This window comes from Hemicordylus capensis, chromosome 3, assembly GCF_027244095.1.
Source record: "Hemicordylus capensis ecotype Gifberg chromosome 3, rHemCap1.1.pri, whole genome shotgun sequence".
Lineage (NCBI taxonomy): Eukaryota > Metazoa > Chordata > Lepidosauria > Squamata > Cordylidae > Hemicordylus > Hemicordylus capensis.
Genome location: NC_069659.1, coordinates 299,266,900 through 299,290,953, shown reverse-complemented (window position 1 = coordinate 299,290,953; position 24,054 = coordinate 299,266,900). Strand labels below are relative to the sequence as shown.

General features: G+C 43.1%; 1 protein-coding gene across 4 annotated transcripts in view; it reads left to right on the top strand.

The window, feature by feature from the left end:
* The window catches only part of SNED1 (sushi, nidogen and EGF like domains 1), a 127,151-nt gene that overhangs the window by 27,344 nt on the left and 75,753 nt on the right, over positions 1-24,054 (top strand). For 3 of the 4 annotated variants that reach the window (XM_053304344.1, XM_053304345.1, XM_053304343.1), the window contains exons 2-6: positions 12,710-12,997; positions 14,234-14,374; positions 16,668-16,830; positions 21,066-21,191; positions 21,762-21,875. In XM_053304344.1, the coding sequence (XP_053160319.1) occupies positions 12,710-12,997; positions 14,234-14,374; positions 16,668-16,830; positions 21,066-21,191; positions 21,762-21,875 (832 nt within the window). Of the gene's footprint in view, positions 1-12,709; positions 12,998-14,233; positions 14,405-16,667; positions 16,831-21,065; positions 21,192-21,761; positions 21,876-24,054 lie in introns of those variants that run through there. The other variant, XM_053304346.1, reaches the window with a different exon arrangement.

The window sequence follows — 24,054 nt, the reverse complement described above, 5'->3', positions numbered from 1 at the left end:
GCTTGTTGAATCCTTCAAATTGCAAGAAACCAGGCAGAGATCTCAAACTGTGACCCTATAGCTGTTGTTGCAATAGCCAGTAGCAAAGGATGATGGGAGTTGTAGGCCAATATGAGCAGGGTTGCAGTTTAAGACCCCTGGAATAGGGGAAGAAGAGCAGCATCTCAAACCCAGGAGTGTAGTAGAGGGGGGACGTGCTGGGACAGAGCGCCGATACTTCTAGGCTTCTCTGGCTGTTGGGATGGGCATGGCCATGGGGGCTGTCATAGAGAGCGCCAGCACTTCTGAATTTGCAACTACATCACTAGCAGCTGGTGCGGGTGCCACCAGGGGAGCGGGTGCCACCAGGGGAGTGGCACCTGCACTTAAGTGTAAATTAGCAGATGCTTATCTCCTGTACCACCACACCTGAAAGGTCTTGCCAGCAGTAGCACACCACCCAGCACCCACTGTGGCAGCGGATTAACTCTGCCACTCCACTGACCTCCGCACATTTATTTATATATCGCCCTTCCAAAATGGCTCAGGGCGTTTTACAACAGGATAACAACAATTAAAACCAGTTAACAATTAAAATCAAAACTATAAAAACAGAATAAAACCAATTAAACATGCAAACAGCTAAAAACCCTGGAAAACAAGGGCAACCATTTAAAACAATTTAACACAGTTTACAGTAGTTTAAAAACCCTGGAAGGCCAGGTCAGACAGATCGGTTTTAAGGGCTCTCCTGAAAGACAGCAATGAACTCAAATTACATATTTCTGCCAGGAGTGCATTCCACAGCCCAGGAGCAGCTACAGAGAAGGCCTGCCTTTGAGTCGCCACCAGACGAGTCGGTGGTAACTGGAGACGGACCTCCTCAGATGACCTAAGATAACTTGGACCTAAGCCATTCAGGGCTTTAAAGGTAATAACCAGCACTTTGTATTTTGCCTGGAAACATATTGGCAGGCAGTGTAACTGTTTCAGGACAGGCATAATATGGTCTTTCTTGGTTGCCCCAGAGACCAATCTGGCTGCCGCATTTTGAACTAACTGAAGTTTCTGAACTACATACAAAGGCAGCCCCATGTAGAGCGCATTGCAATAGTCAAGCCGGGAGGTTATCAGCTGATGCACCACTGTTTTGAGGTCATCCTCTTCAAGGAATGGGCACAGCTGTTGAATCAGCTGAAGCTGATAGAAAGCACTTCTGGCCATGGGCTCCACCTGAGATATCACTGGAGTGCTTTCTATCAGCTTCAGGTGATTTGACAGCTGTGTCCATGGTGAGGCCTGGGTCCAAGAATACTCCCAAGCTGCGCACCTACTCCTTCTGGGGGAGTGTAACCCCATCCAGCACAGGAAGATCTAACTCACCCTTCAGGTTCTGAGCCCCCACAATGAGCACCTCCGACTTGCTTGGATTCAGCTTCAGTTTGTTCTCCCTCATCCAGCCCATTACTGCCTGTAGGCAGGCATTTAGAGAATGAGTGCCATTTCCTGAAGATCAAAAGGAGAAGTAGATTTGAGTGTCATCAGCATTCACACAAATGGCCTTTGTCTGCTGAGTGGCAGAGTCGGTCCTCCGCTGCAATTGATGCTGGGTGGTGTGCCACTTCTGGGAAGAGCTTTCAGGTGTGGTGGTATAAGAGGTAAGCACCTACTAATTTACACTTAAAGATGCCTCTCTTCACCCTCTACCCTCCCAAGCAGTGCTCACAGCAGCTGCCCTGAACTACATCCATGCTCAAACCTAACCCCAAATATGACAGAAACTCTAGACTTTCAGTGTTAAAACTAAAGATGAACTTCTCAGGCTGCCTTATTTCCAGCTTCATAGATTCAGGCAGGCCACTCTGCATGGTAGTATTCACTAGCCTTAAGGACAGGGTCATAACTTAATGGTGAGCCTGTGCTTTGCCTGTAGAAAATCCCAGGTTTGATCTCTGGCATCTTGGGTTAAAAGAATCTCAGGCAGCATAGTTGGGAAAGATCCATTTCTGCCTAATAGGTTGGAAAACCACTGCCAATCTGAGCTGGCCATACTGAGCTAGATGGGCCAGTGTTCTGGCTCAGCATCATATGGCAGCTTCATAAGAACTTGGTGCTCGGTGAGGTGTCTGTTATGTGTGTCTTTAGCAACACCCAACACAATGTGCTTATTCATAAGCCATGGGCTCCTGAGGAGCGTAAGACCTTCCATATCTCAAACTTGTCAGTCTTTGATTTCAGTGTCTGATCTGCAGTTGTGCAATGGCAGTAAGAGACAAATTGCAGAGGGGCCTTTATTGTTTTTGCTGAAACAGACCAGCAAATTTGTGGTGGATACATCTGGCAAAGTGGGCTTGGGCCCACAAAAGCTTATGCCACAGTACATTTGTTAGTCTTTAAGATGTGACGGGGGTCTTTGTAGTTTATGCAGAAAAAGGAAATCATGGTTGTTCTATTACGGTGGAGGCCTTTAGAGTTTTCAAATGGATCCTGTGTTGCCAATCGTTTGAGCTATTGAAGCAACTGCATGTATGTGTTTTGATTTTTCTTAAATGTCAGCCACTAGAGAAGGGCACCACATGTTTCCCAGCGTGTTAAACTGGTGTTCATTCTTTGTTTCCCTTGTCCTCCTCCCATGAGTGTTAATAAGCTGCAGGGTTCACCCAGAAGTTTGTGTTGTTCTTTGCACCACTCTATGAAGCTTGGGAATGTTCTATTTTTAATCTTTAAAGACATTGGCTGGGATGTGACAGGGACTCATCTGGAATAAGTAAAGAAGTTTGTTCAGATGTGGGGCTGTGACTTTTCCAGATAAACGACTTTTAACTGTAAGTAGGAGGAGCCCTTTGCTCTATACTGCCATTTTGTTAAGATAGATTGTGTTTCTTGCATGAGAAACAAGAGTGGTGTGTGTGTGTGTGTGTGTGTGTGTGTGTGTGTGTGTGTGTGTGTGTGAGAGAGAGAGAGAGAGAGAGAGAGAGAGAGTCTGACTTGTTGGATCTCTTCTGAGGATTATGGTTTATTTGGCTTCCCCCTTCCAAAATGTTTCTGGGTTTAATTTAGATTTTTTTCCCCTAATTGCACTGCTTTCGTATGTTGTGTTTTATCATTTTCATGCTTAGTTTCTTTTATAGATTCCGAAAACAGTTTCTGCATGAATGCATCATCCATGACACACATAATCGGCAGGTGGCTCTCTGGAATGACAAATGGCAACAATTAGGAATGGGGCACTCTCTGGGAAAGCCTGTGAGCCCCTTCATTGTATGTCTTCCTGGAATATCTGCAAAGTGTGGATCTTGTGATTAATATATCCCCACTCTACACACGTGGAGTACATGTGCATTTAATTAGAATGTGCATTTTCAAACAGAATCTGGATGCAACAACTAAAAAAAATACTTATAGATTGGAAACCACATCTTAAGACTTTTAAAAATGTGTAGTCTGGTGTACAGCCAGCTCTAAAATATATGTGACAAGGGCACCCAGTGAACATCTCCAACTATGTAGTGGATTAAATATGGCCTTGTATGTATAGTGTACATTGCTGGCTCAGTAGGGAATGCAGATTCAGTCCCCCAGAGAAAGATACAAAATTTTAGAGTTGGAAGGGAACTTGCAGGTCTTCTAGTCCAGCCCCTTTGCTCAGAGCAGGAAATACACTTGGTAGGTTGGCAACATACAAGAAGCTGAGTTCACCGTTACTGCCATATATTTGTGTGCAGTTCCTCAATAGCATCTAGTACTAGCCACCATGAGAAAGAGAGGCTACTTGGTGGGCTAGTGGGCTGACCTGGTAAAGATGTCGTCTGTGTCTCCGAAAACTCATAGTTTGAGTTCATGACTAAGTTGGAGATAGCTGTGAAGCCTGGAGGGGTATATTTGATCTAGGGATATGCTGAGAATACAGGGACAGTGCAGTGCTGCAAAGTTATATGCAAATAATTGTATAAAAATTCCCTGTGTCATATTTTTAGGCAGAGGACAAGACTTGTGGGAACCCTCTAGTAGTTTGTAACATGCAGAGCAACTATTGCTGAAATGGCAAACTCAGATCTCAATCCCAGCTACATGTCCTTGGAAGTATGCTGCATTGAAATGAGTGGCACTTACTTCCATGTAAATGTGCTTAGGCTTGCAGTGGCTGCTAGCTGTGACCTCCTGTTTGTTCTGTCGATATGCTTCTGGCATCTAAATAACCTGGATTGCTTTGAAAATCCCAACTAGCTTTAGGCAGCTCTTTCTGAAAATCTTGGCCTCTGCTTCATCCCATATTGCTTTAATAATAGGAAGAATGTTCCCATGTGGACATTAAAAGGTTACTAAGAATTTATGAAACAGTAATCTTATTCCCCTTAGTCATGGCAATAACTCAACATGTGTTTACACAGAAGGGGTTGCCTCATACAAAATGCTGACCTGAGGGGTTGCTATACCAAATTTTTCAGCAATATGTTCAGGTAACCTGTACCTCTAACACAACATGCAGGGGATTCCTCCCCACCACCGCCCACCAGCCACCTCCCCAGTCTGGGAATCAGGGTGACCATGAACTGCAACATGAGAAAAATGTCTTGCATTTACAACCTTTTTGTCAGAAAAAGTGTGTATGAATCCATCTGGGGAGGATTCTCTAAGTGTCAAAAGTAGTCACAAACAGAGCAAGTTTCCTGAGGTAATTTTGCAAACCCTCTCTGGCAGAGTTTTGGAGCTGTATAGCGCAGGACCTCTGATATCTGTTCACCATATCATTCAAAACTCGGGTTATCTGGATTCAGGGCTTGTTCATATGACCCTGTGGGCTTGTGACAGCTGTGGTTCTCAATCAGCATAGGCTGCCGCCACTCTGGGCTTAAAGAGTCATGTGAATAGCTTATCACTGTTTGTGTCTTTTCCATACATATTCCATGCCTTAGAATAATCCAGCATAAATCAGTTTCATTTCATCCAAAATTCTGAGCATCAAACTATTTCAGAGGTATATTTGGTATATTGTACAACTTTGTTCCATCTTACGACTGTCTTGAAGACTGGCTCACCCGAACCAAAATCCTCCTTTTTAGTTGGTCTCCTACTCCTGGGCGCTTTCCAGATTACACGCTGTTCAGCAGTAAAATGCTTCAGCTTGGCAGGATCGTTTTGAAAACGTAAATAGCTTGCACAACCCTCCTACAACGGGAAAATACAGCTATTTTTTTGTGACGCACATGCAGCGTTGTAGGACTAAAACGCAAGGATAACATCTGAAAGAAGGCATCGGAAATTTGAATGGCATCTTGCTGACAGCACAGGAACTGTGATGTCAAAACACAGGCAGTGCGGAAGCCCACTTAAGAGACAATAGTAACACTATTGTAGCCAGTAATATGGAAAGTGCCCTACAGAGATTAGAAGCCCCTGTAAACCCAAACTTAATCTGGTAGTGATCTGTCAACATATCCTCCACCCACACATCACTGTTCCCCGCCCCCCAGTAAAGACCACCAGGTCAAATATGTGACCTGCCAGTGCACAGGGCCAGGTATTCCTTAGGACAAGCCTGTGGTTGTTGTCATGGCCTTGAAATCCTGAGCTGCTCTAATGGATGTTGAATTTTCCCAGCACTAAAAGTCTAGAGATGCTCAGTATTGAGACCACCTCTGCCTACTCAGGCATGGAGTGAGTTAGGTAGCAAGGTTGACAGTATACTTATAGAATCCCTGTTCTATACTGGGTGCCTAATACCAGATACATACTCTTGAAATTGGGGATGTATTGGAGAAGGAGCTGTAATTGTAATAGGTTTCAGTGACTCTGCCTCCCCAGATATTGAGCCTATTCTAAGCACTACTGAGAACACAAGAAGACGTAACTGAGAAATACCAACCCCATCAACCTCATTCAAGCAGGTAGTATAAATATGTCAGGTTGCCTAGCCCATTCAGTAGCAAATCCTGAATGACAGATGTTTTCCCTTTCACTGATCTGGCATTCTGCATCCACATCTGAAGGGTTTATGGTCCATTGACATGACTACCTTGGCTATATAGGAAGCTGCCTTACACTGAGTCAGGCCATTGGTCCAACTAGCTTAGTGTTGTTTACACCAGGACTGTTCAACTTTGGCCCTTCTGAAGATGTTGGCCTACAATCTCCATAATCCTATTGACTGCTGTGCCTGGGGATTATGGGAGTTGTAGTCCAAAAACATTTTAAGAATCAAAGTTGAGCAGCCCTCGTCTACACTGACTGACAGTGGCTCTCCAAGGTTTCTGGCAGGCATCTCTCCCATTCCTAATTAGAGATCCCAGGATTTGGACCTAGGTCCTTCTGCATGCAAGCAGATGCTCTGCCACTGAACTATAGCCCCATCCCCTAAGGAGAATATCTTACAATTTTCAGTGATCACATGTAGTTGTCCATCCAAATGCAAACAAGGGCATTCCCTGCTTAGCAAAGGGGCAACTCATGCAAAACCACCTCTCCTGCTCACACCAGCTCCTCTCTCCTTATGAGGAGAAGCATAAGTTCTTCAGTATCTGATCTCCCTTCCCCTAAACTGCTGTATTCTCCTCCCTCTTCCCCTTCTGCTGGCAATTAGAGCTCCTACATCCCTCTCCCACCTGCTTGTATATGTGTGACCCTGAATCCTACAGGGATGGGGAGTAAGAGTTTTGCTCTTGAAATAAAATTAGATGACCCCCTGATGCAAGGGCATTTTGATTTTGTAGAATGCATGATAATATTAATCAAAAAAATAGGTGATATGTTGGGGTTGGGCTGGTGGAAGAACTGCTTGGAATCCCTCGTCTGCATCCTGAATATTAGTCTACAGACACTAATTAACTACTTTTTTCAATAGCAGAACTCTCTGCATTGCTCTTGACTCATTTTTTTGATTTGATTTGATTTGATTTCTATACCACCCTTCCAAAAGTGGCTCAGGGCGGTTTACACAGAGAAATAATAAATAAATGATGGATCCCTGTCCCCAAAGGGCTCACAATATAAAAAGAAACATAAGATAGACACCAGCAACAGTCACTGGAGGTACTGTGCTGGGGGTGGATAGGGTCAGTTACTCTCCCCCTGCTAAATAAAAGAGAATCGCCACGTTAAAAGGTGCCTCTTTTCCAAGTTAGCAGGGGTCATAAGCTTCATCTTGTGCAAAGGTTCCATGATTCCAGTGGGGCTTTGTTCCATGCAAATATCTCAGACTGGGGTGTTAAAAGTAAGTACAGATAAGCTGCTGTTTTCTCAGCTGCATCCATTGTTAAAGCTGCTTTATTTAGTTTGCAAGATGTAAGGATGCATAGCTGGTCTGGGTAGTAATCCTGTTTGAGGGAAGAAACCAAGCAGGGCGTTGTGGGGTCATTTAAACAGACTATTGATGTATGAAATAATAAGGGCTAAAAGCCTCTGCTTTCCTTGTAAATGAATCTCCTTATTTCAGCCCCATTCCTGCCCATTGTTCACCCTCCACCCTTATACCCACCATGAATTCTCTCTGTCTAATATAAACCTGAAAAACAACTAAAGCTCATTGGCTGCCTGTACTTTGCATGATTTGGTTCCAATTGTAAATTCTACAGGGTTGGTCTGATGACCTAATCCCAATGGGATTCTGCTTTTGTTTTCCTGAGTCTGAAATTTGATTGGGTCATCATAAAGAGTTGTCCTAAATCTGTCCAATTAGTGTTCATGATTAGAGCCAAAAGTGATATTGTTATTAACATTTGTCTATGCTAATTCAGTATTTCGTTGGGACAAACTGACTTCTCCCTTACAACTCTTGGTCTTCATAAAATCTAGCATCCCCTCTGAAACAGATACCTGTAAGGATGCACTTGCTTGTTTAGCCATGCCCTCCCTCTTTATTTTTTTGCCAGACCAGTTCCACATGGCACACCATGTGCTGGTATTCTATTTGTATCATCACAGCAAAATCAAGAACCAAGCCAGAACTGGGAAAGGGTCACTTTGCAAACCCAAAACTATGGAAGAATGCTTCAGCACCTTTTCAAGGTCTCAAGTATTTTAGGAATAACTCATGCTGGGCCTGTCCTTGGGAATTTGGCTTTCATTGGACCTTTCTCTGGTTTGCCTAACCTGTGGCAAGCTGGTCCATACCTGCATGACATCAGGCATGGTTTTTCTCATTTCTGACATCAAGAGTTGGACTGGAAGAAATATGCCTGGGATGCAGAAGGGTTTGCATACCCCTTTTGATGTTAAAATTGAACCACACCAGCAGTTTATGTATGACAAGGTACAGAGATGTGATGGGGGCAGCTGTGTTTGTTGTTCAGGTTTAGTTTGGCCATCAGTGTAGGTGCTCCCTGCAGTCACACATAACCATGAATATCTGAAGCCTCTCTTTGATGCAGGTACAGGATAGAATGTTGGAGATAGCCCTTATTGTGACTGCTTCTGTTGGCCAACAGATATTCTTCTTTCAGTTATGCCTCTTCCAAAGCAGAATGTATACAAGCCCAGAGCAAAGTTAGCTTTGTTGCCTGGATTAATCCGTTTTGCATCCACAGAGACACTGGACCCTACCTTCCCTTCACTTTGCTCTGCTCAGCTGCACAGTAATGCAGACTCTGCTGAGATTCCAAGCCCATGACCAGCCTGAGTGTGTGTGTATTTGCGCGCACACACGCGTACACACACAAAGCATTATTTGAGTTCTGAGTTTGCTCACCAGGGTGAAACAACCCCTGTCCCCCCCACCCTGTCGAAATGTCACACCTGCATTTCATACCACATTCCATCCACAAACAAGGGCTCGGCTTCTTTCTCCAGCAGAATTTCCCTGCTGCTTTCTGTACGGGCCAGAGTTCAGAAGGTTTGTGGTTTCTTCTCATTCCAGAGAAGTGAGTGATCTTTGTGTGCACATGGAACATGAGGGAGTCATAGAGTCTGAGGGGGCTTTCTGGAGGAGCAAAGGACTAACCTGGGCTGGGCTTCTCTTGTGACATGCTGCTTTTGGTGGTAAGAGAGATACCACTTGCAAAAATACAATCAACAAAAAACACAGTTGGCATGTCATACATGGGACTCATTTACTAACTCCCCATCTGCTTTGAAAAGCGCTATGGTTAGAGCAAAACCAATTGACAAAGCCTTTGCAGCACAGCGTACATAAACTCAACAGAGCTTGCGGTTAAACTTAAGAACCCACTTGTTCCTTTTCTACGAAATTTCCTTGCCAGCCTTGGAGTCTGTCTTTTGTTGTTTGACCAGAAGAACAAACTACAGAAACCATAATAGGCTTAAATGACTAGACTATTAACCAAACCAGCAATGTGCAATAAAAGTGAATCCAAACCAGCAACAAGTTAGGCTGTGTTAGATAATGGAGATGGGAGGGACAATAAGGTTATCCTGCCCATCCCCTGCTCAGAGGGCGGACTATATACATACCAGCATTCCACAAATCAGTCCACACCATCAAGACCAAAAACAGATACAGTCAGAGTCTGATATCTTGCAGTGAGGTATCTGTGCAGTGGGGATAGGGGATAATTTGGAGGTGGTAGGGAACTAACTTAATTTGATTATGAGAAAAAAATTCTGACTCAATTATAGGAGTTCAGCTTGGACCCTAGCTCATTATTGTCTACAATGACTGGCAGTGGCTTCTCCAATGTTTCAGACATGTGTCTTTCCCAGCCCTACCTGAAGATGCCAGGGATGACATGCAAAGCAGATGCTCTACCACTGAGCTATGGCCCCATCCCCAAAGGTAGCACACATAGGTCTCTCATCCAGGCACTGACCACACAATAACGGAACCTTTGCTAGCAGTTCTCCAGTGTGTGCTTAGCCTAGGACACAGGGATGTGGCGAGGGCCACATAGCAAAGCTAAAGGTCTCTGTCTATGATTGAGCCCCTCAAGGCTTGCACTAAAAATAAGCAAGGTCAATTGAATCCACTCAAAACACAATTGATCGACAGCCAGGACTGCTGTCTTTGTCCCACAACTGAAAATATGTGCCTTCCAGATGGTGCTACCTAGAGCTACTGCTTCAGTGTAGTGTTGTCTTGGAAGATGGTGATGTCCTAAACAAGCCATGCTCTTCAAAGCTGTACCCTGACTAGCCTGGCCCTCACTGACAGGATTCCATGGAGGGGAGGAAATGTATTTTGTCTCTGGATGCAGAGTGTTCTGCAACACAAACCCTGGTCTATGCAAATAGAAGCCACCCTTATACACACACCCACACCCAAGCAAGAACCACTGGACAGATGCTCTTCTGGGCTGAACAGAGACAGTTGCTTTTCCCCTGCTAAATATGAAAGTCCTCTTTCAAAGGCTTTCCTTTGCTCAGTTAGCAGGTCATTTTAAAAATTAATTATACTGTTTCAGTTTATTTATGGTTGTTGGCCAGAAAAATATATACATAACCGTAACAATAGCTAATCCAGCTATTCGTAGACCTTATGGAGTCCAGCTATAGAGATACACTCTTACTTCAAATTCTAATGGCAATGAGTCAGAATCTAGCAACTGCATAAGTAATTTTTGTCATCACTGTCAGATAAAAGATAACTAACATAGAATTCATCCAGGCAGCCAGGGTAATTTGCTAGGAGGGGCACTATTAGTTCATAGCGAGTGTCCCTGTAGAAACTATAGTCTAGTAGCACATGCACTCGTGTCTCAGTAGCACCTGACTTGCAAGGACAAAACCACTCCACATAAGCAGAAGGTAAATCGTCAAAGCGTGCTAGTGTGAAGGCTGTATGATATTTTGCTACTGTAAGCTTATCTAAGTAATTAGCAGGTTTCATATTCAATAGTTGGTTACCCACCATTAATCTCCTTGATATAAAACTTCTATCAGATCACAAATTCTTTGGGAGAGTGCCAGGCTAGCTTGATCAAGATTCATAGCCAATAATGACTGTGGAGCAAACCTATAGGAAAACAATTTCCTTTTAAATTCCGTTTCCCAGTTGGAAGTGAACTTATCTGCTAACATGAGCAGTAACAATCCAGTGGGAGTAAGGTTTATTTTGGCCAAAATTTAAATATTAAAAGCCAGATTTTAGACTCAACATTTATCAGACCTGCCTCCACTCTCAGAGCTGTGTTAGAAACGCCTCGTGGTACTTGAAAAATGTTGGGAATTAGATTGGACAGCTTCTATGGCTTGGATGTTAGGATAAAGGCCGAACTGTGCTCCATAAAGCAAATTAGTTAACACCTTGGACTTGAAAAGTCTTATGGCTGCCGGGATAAAAAGTCTGCCTCTAGAGTAGAAAAGCACCAATATTACCCATGATTACCTTTGAGCATTTTGAATGACACATTCTTGATGGATTTGGTGACTAACGGTGGAATGAAATACAATACCTAAGTAGTTATAAGAACTGACATCCTCCTGCTTAGGCCCGTCAATAGACCAACATAAGAGTTTGGGGTGCTTAGCAAACCTCATGATCTGTGTTCTAGAGTAATTAATCTGCAGAGCATGATCTTTTACAGTAGGGAATAAAGCGCTCTTCTCAGGCCACTAGGAGTCTGCGATAGTATTAAAGCATCATCATTAATTATTTTTATTTAATTGTTTTAGTTTATATCATTAACTAACAGTTTTTGTCTAGGTCGGGTCCCCTTTTTTGTTTCTGGATTATTGTGTTATTAATTGGCAACTAAGCCATCTTGAGAGGCCATTTCAGAGGCTGAAAGGCAAGGTATCAATGTCTTAAATAAATAAATAAATAAATAAATAAATAAATAGACTTTTGTCTAGAGTCTTTGTCTTCTGAAGGTTCTCATGGTCTGGAGGTGCCACGCCAGAGGTGCCTGAGATCAAGACTTGCATGCTTGATGTGTTTTGGGGGGCTTGGGACTAGACATGCCCCCACCTCCGTAGGACAGGCAATTTATATTGGTCAACAGAAGACTATTTGAATAGGGTTGAACTGTATAGAGTTCTAAGGAATGGAAGAGCATGTCAAGGGAGAAACGCCTCTACCTTGGAAGTGTGTTTGCTTCAAAAGGAGGGGGGCGGTCTGCCTCCTGTTCTACAAGGTCCAATTACTTGCAACCCTGCTTTGACCAAAGAGGGAAGAAATAGCCTTCTCCGAGTTGCTTCAGAATCACCTGTGGCCTATTTAAAACAAGGAAGGGAATGCTGAGTTCTGCTGCTTTCTGAGGTGAGAGTGACCCAAATGAACTGCACCCTGTTTGTTTAAATCACTGTGGCTGCTGCAGTTTTCTCAGCTGTTCCTCCTTCCTTTGGCCCATCTCCGGCAGGAGAACAGGGCATGGCTTGTTCTGCCTGCCTTCCCAGACCCCTGGGCTGTGGCTCTTTAGCCCTCAGATGCAGCAAGCGTGTGGCAGGGGTGGAGTGAGTGGGAAGGGGTGGGGGGGTGACTGAAGGGAGAGGCAGTTCTCTGACTATATTCTTGGCACACGCCTTTTCGTTTACAGGCTCTGGCACCTAGCAGGGTAGCGTGCCTGTACTTCAAAGACTGGGAGGGGAATACATTTTTTAAACAAAACTTTTCTAAAGCAAGTATCAAACTTGTGTTGTGGAGTATATCATCCCTAAATTTTTCTATGGCCTGCAGCTTTGTTAGTCATCAGTGGATGGCATATAGGAGAACTGCCTTTAGGCACATCCATCTGCTATCCCTTTGCATGAAGCCAAGGCCAGAGGGATTTGATTTAATTCAGTCCTCCTGATTATTAACCTTATTTTTCACCATGCCTAACCTTTCTTCTCTTCTGTCCAGGTAAACAACAATGGAATCATCTCCTTTCTGAAAGAAGTGTCTCAGTTTACACCAGTGGCTTTCCCCATCTCCAATGACCGACGTGTGGTTGCAGCTTTCTGGGCTGATGTTGACAACCGGCGTGCAGGACAAGTGTATTACCGGGAAACCAAGGACCGAGCCATCTTGGAGAGAGCCACTAAAGACATCCGTCAATATTTCCCAGAATTCCCAGAGTTCTCTGCCCAATGGGTATTCATAGCCACTTGGTACCAAGTCACCTTCTTTGGAGGAAATTCATTTTCTCCAGTAAGTGATTGGAAGTTTGTTGCAGGGCATAGGGTGTTGTTTTAGATAGCATAAATTCTACTGTTTGCTCTGCTGCTGCTACAACAGGGGACTACAAGTGTTGTAGAGGGACTACAAGTGTGAAGTGCAAGAGCTATTGAACCAGCTTGAAGAAGTGTGTGTATTTCAAATATTCATATTTCATCTCTGCACTAGGCAAGTCTTGAAGGGGAACCACAATATTTTAAAAAATCTGATTTTACAAATCTCATTAAAATTCTAATTTAATACAATCTAATACAAATCTCATTAAATTCTAAAATTTTAAATTTAAAAAATTAAAAATAATTCAAAAATAAAAATGTGGAAAAACATAACAGCACATAAAACATCCCTAATTCAAGCAGCAACAGAAACAGGAAAGACAGCTCAGCTGTTAAAACCCTGTATGCCAGTACTCTTGCTTAAAAGTCCATCTTGGAGTAAAGAAGCACCTTTTTAAAGTGGAGGTTCTTTTACATTTAGCAGAGGGAGTACAACTGTCCCTACTCAGTCTCAGCATAGTATTCCTCTAGCGGTTGTTGCTGGAGCCTATTTTATGTTTCTTTTCAGACTGTGAGCCCTTTGGGGACAGGGCACTATTTTCCCCCCTATGTAAACCACTTTGAGAACTTTTGCTGAAAAGCGGTATATAAATATTTGTAGTAGTCAGTGCTTTTTTTGTGACTGTACTCAATGGCACTCAGTACTGTCACCTTTTCCCAACCAGGAATGCAGCATGTGGCAGGGTTTTGTCTTCACTGCCTGCCTCCTTTCAGGGAACAAAGACAAACCCTGCCAGGTGCTGTGAACCTGGCTGGCAAATGAGTTCTAAAATGTTGTGCTGGGTGCTCCCGAGGCTTGGCCACGCCCCCTTTGTGTGCAATGGGCCCGTCATATGAAAAGGGGATCACAATGGGGGTGTAGGTGGTCCTTCACAGACTGGCCTGTCGCACACAAAAGGGGTGTGGCCAAATTCCAGAAGCACTGGTGTATAAGGGTACCGGCATCTTACTTATTATTATTGTTTCCTTTGCAAATAAAGCATTGGTGATAGTAGTGGACTTCCCCTCTTTCTGCAGCAACACTATCTAAAGCAGAGATTCAGAATTCTTACATGGATAAAGGACCTTCGAGTCCAAGCATCTAGAGCAGTTTTTCTTTGATAACTAATCTCACAGTTCATTGTTTTGGGATGTTTGATTTTGTTTCTTTCAGGTGAATACTTTCCAGATAGTCCTCATCACTGATGGCATGCTGTCCTTCACTATCTTCAACTATGAGTCGGTCAGCTGGACTACTGGCATGCATGCCAGCAGTGGAGGAGACTCAGCCGGCCTGGGAGGCATTGCGGCCCAGGTAGACTCCATGGTCACATCTTGCAAGCAAGTCTTCTTTCTAATATGTGGTGCACATTTTCTCAGGCAATAGTCTATTATTTCAGGGCAGGCTCATGAAATCGCAAGATGATCTTCCACAAACCCCAACTTCTTACGTAATGATGCTGTATTCCCTCTCTCTTTAATGCTAAGGCATATAGGGGGCTTTGTTATAGTGAAACCACAGCTCTTTAGGTTGGCCAATGCCTCTGAGTTCCTTCCCTTCATAACCTCAGACTTTAAAGAGCAATCCAGCAGTGGCTGCAGCAAGTACAACTTTTCCTTGATATTTTTATTCTTCTGTGTTGTTTTCTTTCTCTTAACCGGTGGCTATTCGGATGTATGAATTTACCACTAATTGATCTGTGCTTGGCTGGCCGCCGGCGAGAGTCTCCAGGAAGCAGGAAATTGCAGGTGTAAAGGAAATAGACACATTTTCAATCCCAGAAATTCAGAAGTGCAGACTTTTATGACTGTAAACAGAGCAGTAACCACATGCTTTGGATACCGTACCGTGCTCCAGGAACACCCTGCCCCAACCGAGCCAGAGAGAGAGAGAGGAAGTTGAAAAGTTTTCACCAGGCATCGGCTTGTGACCAAGTTAGCAAGAACGTGCTGCTGTAACTCGCAGTGAGATGGAGTGGCTCGGCACGAGCACTTCATGGCTCAGCATGGCAAAGGCTGCTGCTTGGCTTGAGTTAGCAGAGCTGTGCTCGTTTTGCGGAAAGGAGCAACGGAGTCCAAGATTCTCTTGGATTCACCCTGTGCAGATGAATGGGGATGAAAATAGGCTCAGCATTCTGTGTGCTTTCCAGCAAGTGAGTCATAGATGTGTGGGGATTGCTGAGGCTTTATGATGCCAAGAGCCATTTGGGAGAAGGCTTGCAATAAGTAGACCATCTGATCTCCCTTTCCCCACCACTTTTCTTTTAATGCTGACAGTTCAACGTGTCATAGCCAAGGTCTTTAATCATAGCTGACATGCAAAACAGCATGAGATGCCTTCTAGGATGCTTGGCTGCTCAGTCTTTGCTTGTGCAACTGAAACAGCTGAGTTCAGAGCAAGAATGCTTGCCTTAAAGCAGCCTTGCAAACAGGTCTACAAAATTTAGTGGCCTACAAAAATTCCTGCCAATATTAGTCATTTGTAGCCTAAAAGGAATAACAATTTCTTCTAGGTCACAGAGAGGTCATTCTTATCACAAGCGGCCAAGCAAGTGGCTATTTACAAGGTTGCCTCAAAGAAATAGCTTTCTGGATTGTACTTGTTTTATACATTTATATCCTACTTTCCTTTTATGGTGGAACTCAAGTCAGCATCCATAGGGTTCTCAGATGTTCTTCCATCTAGGCCCTGAGCAGATCCAGACCTGCTTTGCTTCAGCAAGGTTCCTGTATCTTGTGCCTTCAGTCCATGACCTGGTTCCTGAATAATAGACAGAGAATGGTTGAACATAAGAAGAGTCTTGCTGGATAAGACCAAAGGCAAAAATCCATATAATCCAGGATCCTGCTTCCCACAGTCATCGGCCAGATGCCTCCAGGAAGCTGGCAAGCAAGGCTTGAAGGCAATAACTGTCTCCCATTGCTGCCTCTGAACTTAAAGGTTGCATACATGACTGATAGCCACTAATAGACTGGTCCCCCATGAATTTACCTAATCCCCCTTTAAAGCCATCTAAGCCAGATGGCCATCACTGCATCCTGAGGCTATAAATTCCATAATTTGATGATTTACTGTTTGAAGAAGCTCTGTATTTTGTCTGTCCTGAAAGTACTGCAAGTCAGTTTCATTGGATGAACCTGAGTACTTGTATTATGAGATGAGGAGAAAGGCACCCAGAACACAGATTTTGTCCAAGTAGAGCTATTTCCTTCACACCCTGCTTGTGGGCTTCCCAGAGGCATCTGAACGGCTGCTGTAGGAAGCAGAATGTTAGACTAAATGGCCCTATAATCTGATCCAGCAGGATTCTTCTTACGTTCACCCTTTTTTGGTCTGGTCATTCCCCAACAATTATTGGAGGAGCTCTTGTGCTGATGTCAGCACTCAGTCTCCTGCCCAAAGAAGTAGAAGTTCAGATGGGAAGTGGTTGTATGGATAGCATAAAGCAGCATGTAGGGAAATCTGATGCTTCCCTTCCTTATGTTATTGCAGTCCATTCCTCTGCAGGGCACTGGGCCATGGTGGAAGAGAGAAGTCCCTTGCCTTTCCCCACAGCTGCCCTGCTTTCCCCAGCGAGAGGTTTCACTCTCTGCCCTTGTCTTCCTAGGCAGGTTTCAATGCCGGTGATGGAAAACGATATTTTAACATTCCCGGATCCCGCACTGATGACATTGTCGACGTGGAGATGACGACAAATGTGGGTATCCCCGGGCGCTGGGTGTTCAGAATCGATGATGCCCAGGTGCAAGTGGGGGGCTGCAACAACACAAGTAAGAGGACAGCAGTTAGGTTTATTTAACCAAACTGATTCTTCCAGCCCTTCTTTCTGTCCCTGTGAAAATCCCAGTGCCTATGAATGGCAGCAGCTACACAATGGGGGTAGTATGGGTGTTACCGCTGTGTGTAAATGCAACAAAATAATATGGCCAGCAGGACCTGGGATGCGTTGATGCAGAATCCATGTGCAAACTCCAAATTGCAGGAATATTCCTGTATTCGTGGATAAAATGTGAGAGAATGCATCTCTGACTGGGGAGCTGGGATCCAATTAAGGTTTATTTAATTATTCTTGAGAATGAAACAAGACAGAGCAACAGTGGGGCACTCGGAATGGGGCTGAGAACCAATAGCACATGAAAAACCCCAGACATAGGGTTCCAAACATTGAACAGTAGATTAATCAGCTAAAGCTTTAGCTGATTAATCAATAGAAGGCCAAGTTTAATTACTCAGGATGAATTTTAACAGATGTCACTGTGAGTTAAGTGCATATGTGAAATTACTTAAATATATATAAAAAGATGTTTGTTCCTTTTTTAACAGTTGTGGTAGCTTTCGTTTAATTCAGATGTAAATTACCTCACACTTTCTTCAGCATCTCAAAAATGCATCTATATTGAGGGGTTGTTAATATGCAGATTTATTTAAATATAATTAATTGCTCAGATGTTTAAAGTCAGTTTTTTAATTGGTCAATTAAAAAATACCTTGGATTGATTGACAGCCTTTACTCAAACCACATTTTTTCCTGGAGCTTTAGCTCTAGTTGCAGTGTTTGCAATGATGGGTTTTTTAAAAGCATTTTAAGCATTTTGAGAAGTTCACTTAAATGTACATGCAGTGAGGGTGGTTCAGGCAGAGATCACAGAGGGACACCTGCACTTCCCTAAGCCTCCTCAGTCCTGCCATCCTTAGTGCTCTGTCAGATGGGGATAGGGGGATTCTGACTCGGGTCTCTAGTTGAGCTTTCAACACTCAGTGCCCCACCATAGCCTGGTCAGGTGGAGGGCAGAACAGCTTGTGCCATCCTGGGACTTGCCTTGATTTTGGAAGGTTTACTTTAACCCTTTCTCAAGAACAAGGCTTCAATTTCAATCAATTGATCTGTGTGATTAATTGATTTACAACACTTTTTAATCAACTAAAATGATATTCCAATTAATACTACTACTGTGAATATTTATATGCTTCTCTTCAACCAGTGTTCTCAGAGCGGTTTACATAGAAAAATAAATACAGCAATAAGGTGGTCCCCTGTCCCCAAAGGGCTCATAATCTAAAAAGAAACAAAGTAGATACCAGCAACAGCCAGTGGAGCAGTTTAAAAACAACAACATATTTTTTATTCAAGTATGTGTAGAATTGCATATAGTAGGCATCATTTTAAGAGAAACATTCCCTCTCCTCTCTCATACAGATGAGAATTCCTGTCCTAAGATGATGCCTGCTGCAAGGCATGTATGCATTGTCTAAAAAACAATGGAAATATTCTTTTTTGCTTCATTATGATTGTTTTCACTTACATGCAAAGCTATGCAGATTTGACTGAATAATGAAGTAAAATGCATATTATTAACTGACTAAGATGTCTTTAACTGGGCAACAGCCCTACTTGAAGGATATCTATAAAGACCCAGAGTTCCTAGGAAGAACACAATTTTGGTCAGACTCTAGCCTCAGCCGCTCCCTCCCCTGTTAGTTTGTGGTGGGAAGCTGGCTTTTTGAGTGGGTGGAAACTGGAAGAATTCTGGACTTCTCCATTCACAGATGATCTTCTGGCAGTTGCATCTGCTTTTTTCAAGAATAAGATTTAGTGCTACAAGAATGGGAGAAATGCTCAGTACATCAGTCATGATACAGCCACAGAGAGAAAGTATACGTAGATTGCATGTTATATATAATGAGAGGATCATGCCATTTTCAAGGCTTCAAAATGCTAATATGCAGATAAGCCCAAAGTGTAATACTGTATGCCGATAAGCCCAAAGTGTTCAGTGATCCAGGAATACTGTTAAGGATGGTTATACCTCTACATGCTTGTTGTAACTACAGAAGGAAGAAGCTGTTACATGTCCTACTAGACTTATTGCCACTTACAAATTTGTCCAATACGGTTCATAAAATAGTATCTCACATTTGTGAGAGACCTGAAAATAGTGACTGGCATCCAGAATAATGCTGTGCTGATGCACCAGCATTTTCTGTTGCACGACAGGAGAGAGATGATTTTCAACAATTTCTCTTCCATTTATAACTGCCTGTGCCTTCTGAAACTATGTCTCTGAGAGCTACAGGACTCTCAGGGACGTAATTTCAGGCAGCACGGGTGACTGCAGAGGGAATGGAGGATTTTCAAAAATCGCCCCTCCACTGCTGTATGACAGAAAATGTTGGCACAGCATTAGTCTGGGTGTCAGCCAGTGTTTGTTAATTGTATAATGGTTTGTCTCAAACTGTCCACTGGTATTTGTAGTACCAATATAAAATTAATAAAAACTAAAAACAGACTGAGCTAAATTCAAATTTAAAAGCTGAAAGTTAGAAAATTAAAAAGTCAAAAACCCACCAGATGTAAGCTGTGTTTGTACTGCTAAGAGAGTTCATAATTTCAGAAGTGATGTGCCCATTTCCAGATCAGTACAGTGGACGCGCCACTCACTCACTCCCCCCTCCCCTTTTCTCCTCACAAACATTCCAGCTGATCTAAACATGCTTCAGCACGGTGGGAGTGGTTATGGCCCTGAGCACATTAAGTGTTCTGATTTGGGCTTAGCCCTATGTAAAGCAATCAAATTGTACATTTATTTTATTGATTGCTTTGATTTATTTTAAGATGCAGGACAGTCATCTCTACCAAATAGTATCTGTTTCAACCATGTCTCTTATGATGTAGTTCATGGCCCCCATTATCTCTTTTCAGAGTGATCTGAAAGGGGTTAAGACCCAACAAAGTCAGTCAGATTGGACAGTTTGGAATTAGATACATTCTTCCCCAACAGATACTGCTTGTTTCATCCATGATGATGCACATAATGGCCACAAGAAGGCATTTCAGGGGGCTTGCACCTCCTAAACACCCCAGGAGCTGCTCATAAGACCGGTGCTTTTGGAAATGCCAGAACTAGTTTACCAACTCTAGATGATCAAATCTTGTATACATTATGATACACTTTTTTTTTTAACATGAGCTCTTGGACTGCTATCTGACCATCCTTGGGCTATATGCCTCCCTTCAGATCTCTGGGGTGCGTGTGTGTGTCTGTCTGCCCCTCCCTTCCTGATCTTTCTCCATCTTATGAATTCCAGTGGTATATCTCATCTCATATATATAATTCTGCCTATAGTGTTTTGTTTTGGCGGCATTTTCTCTACTACTCAATCTTGATTCTTGAGTTCATAATAAAAATATTACAACATCATGAAAAATAAAAAGGCAGAGGCCAGGCAGAATGTATGTAGTGCATGGGGAGAGTAGCGGGATATAGAGCTGGCTGAAATTGTTTGTGTCAGTGTTTTTGAGAAATTTAGAATGTCTTGGTAGGAAAAGACATTCAAACAGTTGTTATTAAATTACACTTTATGGAAGATTGATAGTTTGTTGTTTTTATAAGAGAAGCTTAATTTGGAATTACAAATTCATCATTTTGATACTCAAAAACTTTTAGTGGAAGTCCTTGACAGATTGCTTTTATATGACCTTTATAAAAACATTGGCCTAGCAGCTGGGAGCTGGGGGAGAGGCAATAATCTTATTGCATTCAAACCAGTTATGAACTCTGGCTAGAATAAACCAAGATTGCTCAGTTCGGATGTAATGAGCAATCCTAGGTTGTTATTAACGAGAATCAGACATAAAATTCTTCCAACTCTTGTGCACTAAGGGCATGGGGGGAGTATGTGCTCCCAAGACTTGGGGATGTTGTGTGAAGCCATGATATAATACTAGTTCCATGTTATGAACTGGCCCAATGCTTTAAATAATAATTTCATTCGCTACAGAACTTCAGTCCAGATTAAATGTGGAACGGCTAAGTTTTGTTGAATGGTTTTAAATAAATGCAGTATTTCCATCCATGAGCCCAGTGTGTTGATTACAAAGAAAACGGGGACTGAAGGCTACAGGTTCAAAGGGCATTGGATCAATCCAATACTGTTGTTGCTGTAATGTTTTCTAAAATCTTTGGTCACATTATCCTCTGCTGAATGGTGGGTTTACTTCTTGCAGCTTCGGTGTGTCTGACACTCCGCCCTTGTCTGAATGGAGGAAAGTGTATTGAAGACTGCATCACAGGGAATCCCTCGTACTCCTGCTCCTGTTTGGCTGGCTTCACTGGAAAGCGGTGTCATATTGGTGAGTTTTGAGCATACCTTTCTCACAATCTTATATGGAGGGGCTGTTGTTGGTGGTGTATTATTCCCTACCTGTTATCGTCCCATTCTCCTCCCTGTTCCTGAGCAGTCGAATGCCCAGGAGGGTCTTCTATGCTTACCTTCAAAATTTTGTGATTTGCCAGTTGCTTGCTTATTGAGGGAAGGGGAAGCACATTTACGTTTTCCTTGTGTTTGTTCTAGAAACAGTTTGTGTTGGTTTACTACAGTGAATGCTCCCACAGTGCTGGGGAGTTGGCCTTGATGGCATTTCTAGATTCATAACTCTGTGGTCTTCCACAGAGGCACCCACACTGTTGCTGTTGGAAGGGGTTTGTAACCCACATCAACTCGGCACAATGGAAAACATCAAAAGGAGGGTTGTTTTGTCTCAGCATGCAGAGCACACTCTAGGAATTATATATATGTGAAAATAGACCTGCCTGACTGTACATGTGCTAATGGGTGCAAATTGCTTTTCTTCCTCTGTGGAGAAATGACTTGACTGTATGAGCATGTGCTCCTGTTTAATCTCCCTCCTATTGCCTTCCAGATGTGGATGAGTGTGCTTCCAGCCCATGTCATAACACAGCCACCTGTATCAATGGCATCAACAGCTTCAGTTGTTGGTGTCCACCAGGATTCAAAGGAGTCACATGTGAAATTGGTGAGAAACATTTGTGTGATGGAAAATTCAAGGAAATCAGATGTTTTACTGGTAGGACTATGAAGCAAAGTGACTATAAGGGTATACCTGCATCAGTGGTATCCTTGTTACAAGACTTATAATTTTGGGGCAGGACAGGAGATGGGGTGAATGTCTTGCACAAACTATCCAAAAATAGAAATTATTGATTGAAAGAGTTATTGCTGTCAGTGTGCATCCTTACAATAACTAAAGAGAGGCTACTGTGGATCCACCATCCTTCCTAAGCTAGTCCTGGGTACAGGAGTTCTTGCTGCTAAAAGAACTGGTACTTTTCTATAACATGGATATGAACAGTCTTCTCCAGAAAAATAGAAAATATAGTCACAGATCCTGTGTAGGAGTAAGACTGGAAAAAGTGATAAGACTGAGATTTTCACATGCAAGATTTTTTGTTCATTATTGATTGATTGATTGATTGATTGATTTGATTTGTATACCGCCCTTCCAAAATGACTCAGGGCAGTTTACAATTAAAACATTTAAAAGTTTAAAAATTGTTCTACTCAAAGCTCTACCTATGATAGAATTAACCATGGAGTGCACCAGAGCAACTGCTTTGACAGTACTTCTGAACAAAATGCTCAGGTTAGGGGCACCCACCAGGTTTGCCTTTCCCCTAACTAGAACATTTCTTAGAGGAAAGTTAAGTAATGCAATAGAGTCACCCACTGAAGGACTAACTATGCAATGCACATCTTGGTATGCTGTTCACTAAATTCCCATGTACAGTAGGTAACAGGGAGAAAATGATGTCCACATATGGCCCAAAGTCAAGGTGTAAATGGCCAATGAAAAGGATCTCTGTGGCTGCTGTAGGCATCGCTATCTTCACCCATATTATGATAGGTTTAAACACACACACGCAACATTTAAGTGTGCTTGGTTCCAGAAGCCCAGTCATCATAAAGTAACAAGAGGTAGTTGTTGCATCTTACTGGCTTTTTGGCAGTGTTTTTTTCTGTTGCTCATGAGAGCTACAGAAAGTTGAAATGGAAGTCTATACCCCATGGTTGGGCAAGGTGACTGAGTGAGTGGTTCTCAGCTCCAGGCAGTTTTGGATGACACAGATTATCTAGACCCATTCCAAATTGGCTTTCGAGTAGGCTATGGGGTTGAGATTGCCTTGGTTGGCCTGATGGATGATCTCCAGCTGGCTATTGACAGCGGAAGTGTGACTCTGCTTGATCCTTTTGGATCTCTCGGCGGCTTTCTATACCATCAGCCATGGTATTCTTCTGGGTCGCTTGAAGGAAGTGGGATTGGGTGGCACTGTTTTACAGTGGTTCCATTTCTACCTCTGGCAGATTCCAGATGGTGTCACTTGGAGACTGTTACTCTGCAAAGTGAGAGCTAAAGTTTGGAGTTCCACAAGGCTCCATACTGTCTCCAATGCTTTTTAACATCTACATGAAACCACTGGGAGAGATCATTAGGAGGTTTGGTGCAGGATGTTATCAATATGCTGATGACATCCAGATAGATATCTCCATACTAACTCCATCAGAAAATGACATAACCCCCCCCACACACACACACACAAATGCCTGCCTGGAGGCGATAATGGGCTGGATAAGAGATGGTTTAGATCTGCCTGTTCCGGGTGGGATTACACTCTCCGTGAAAGATCTGGTATGTAATCTGGGAGTGATCCTGGATCCAAAATTGTATCTGGTTTCTCAGGTTGAGCAGTGGCCAGGAGCACTTTCTATCAGCTTCGGCTGATACACCAGCCATGTCCATTTTTGGAGGTAAATTACCTTAAAGCAGTGGTACAAATGGTGGTAACCTCTAGTCTTGACTACTGTAATGCATCCTGTGTGTGGCTGCCTTTGTATGTAGTCTGAAAACTACGACTGGTACAGAAAGCATCAGCCAGATTGGTCTCTGGGTCAACCCGAAGGAACCACATAACACCAATTTTAAAGGAATTGCATTGGCTGCCTTTATGTTTCTGAGCGAAATACAAAGTGCTGGTTATTACCTATAAAGCCTTTAATGGCTTGTGTCCAGAGTTCTTAAGAGATTGCCTTCTCTGTCATGAACCCTGATGCCTATTAAGATCATCTGGAGAAGTCCGGTTACAATTGCTGCCGGCTCATTTGGTGGCGACTCGACACTGGGCCTTCTCTGTAGCTGT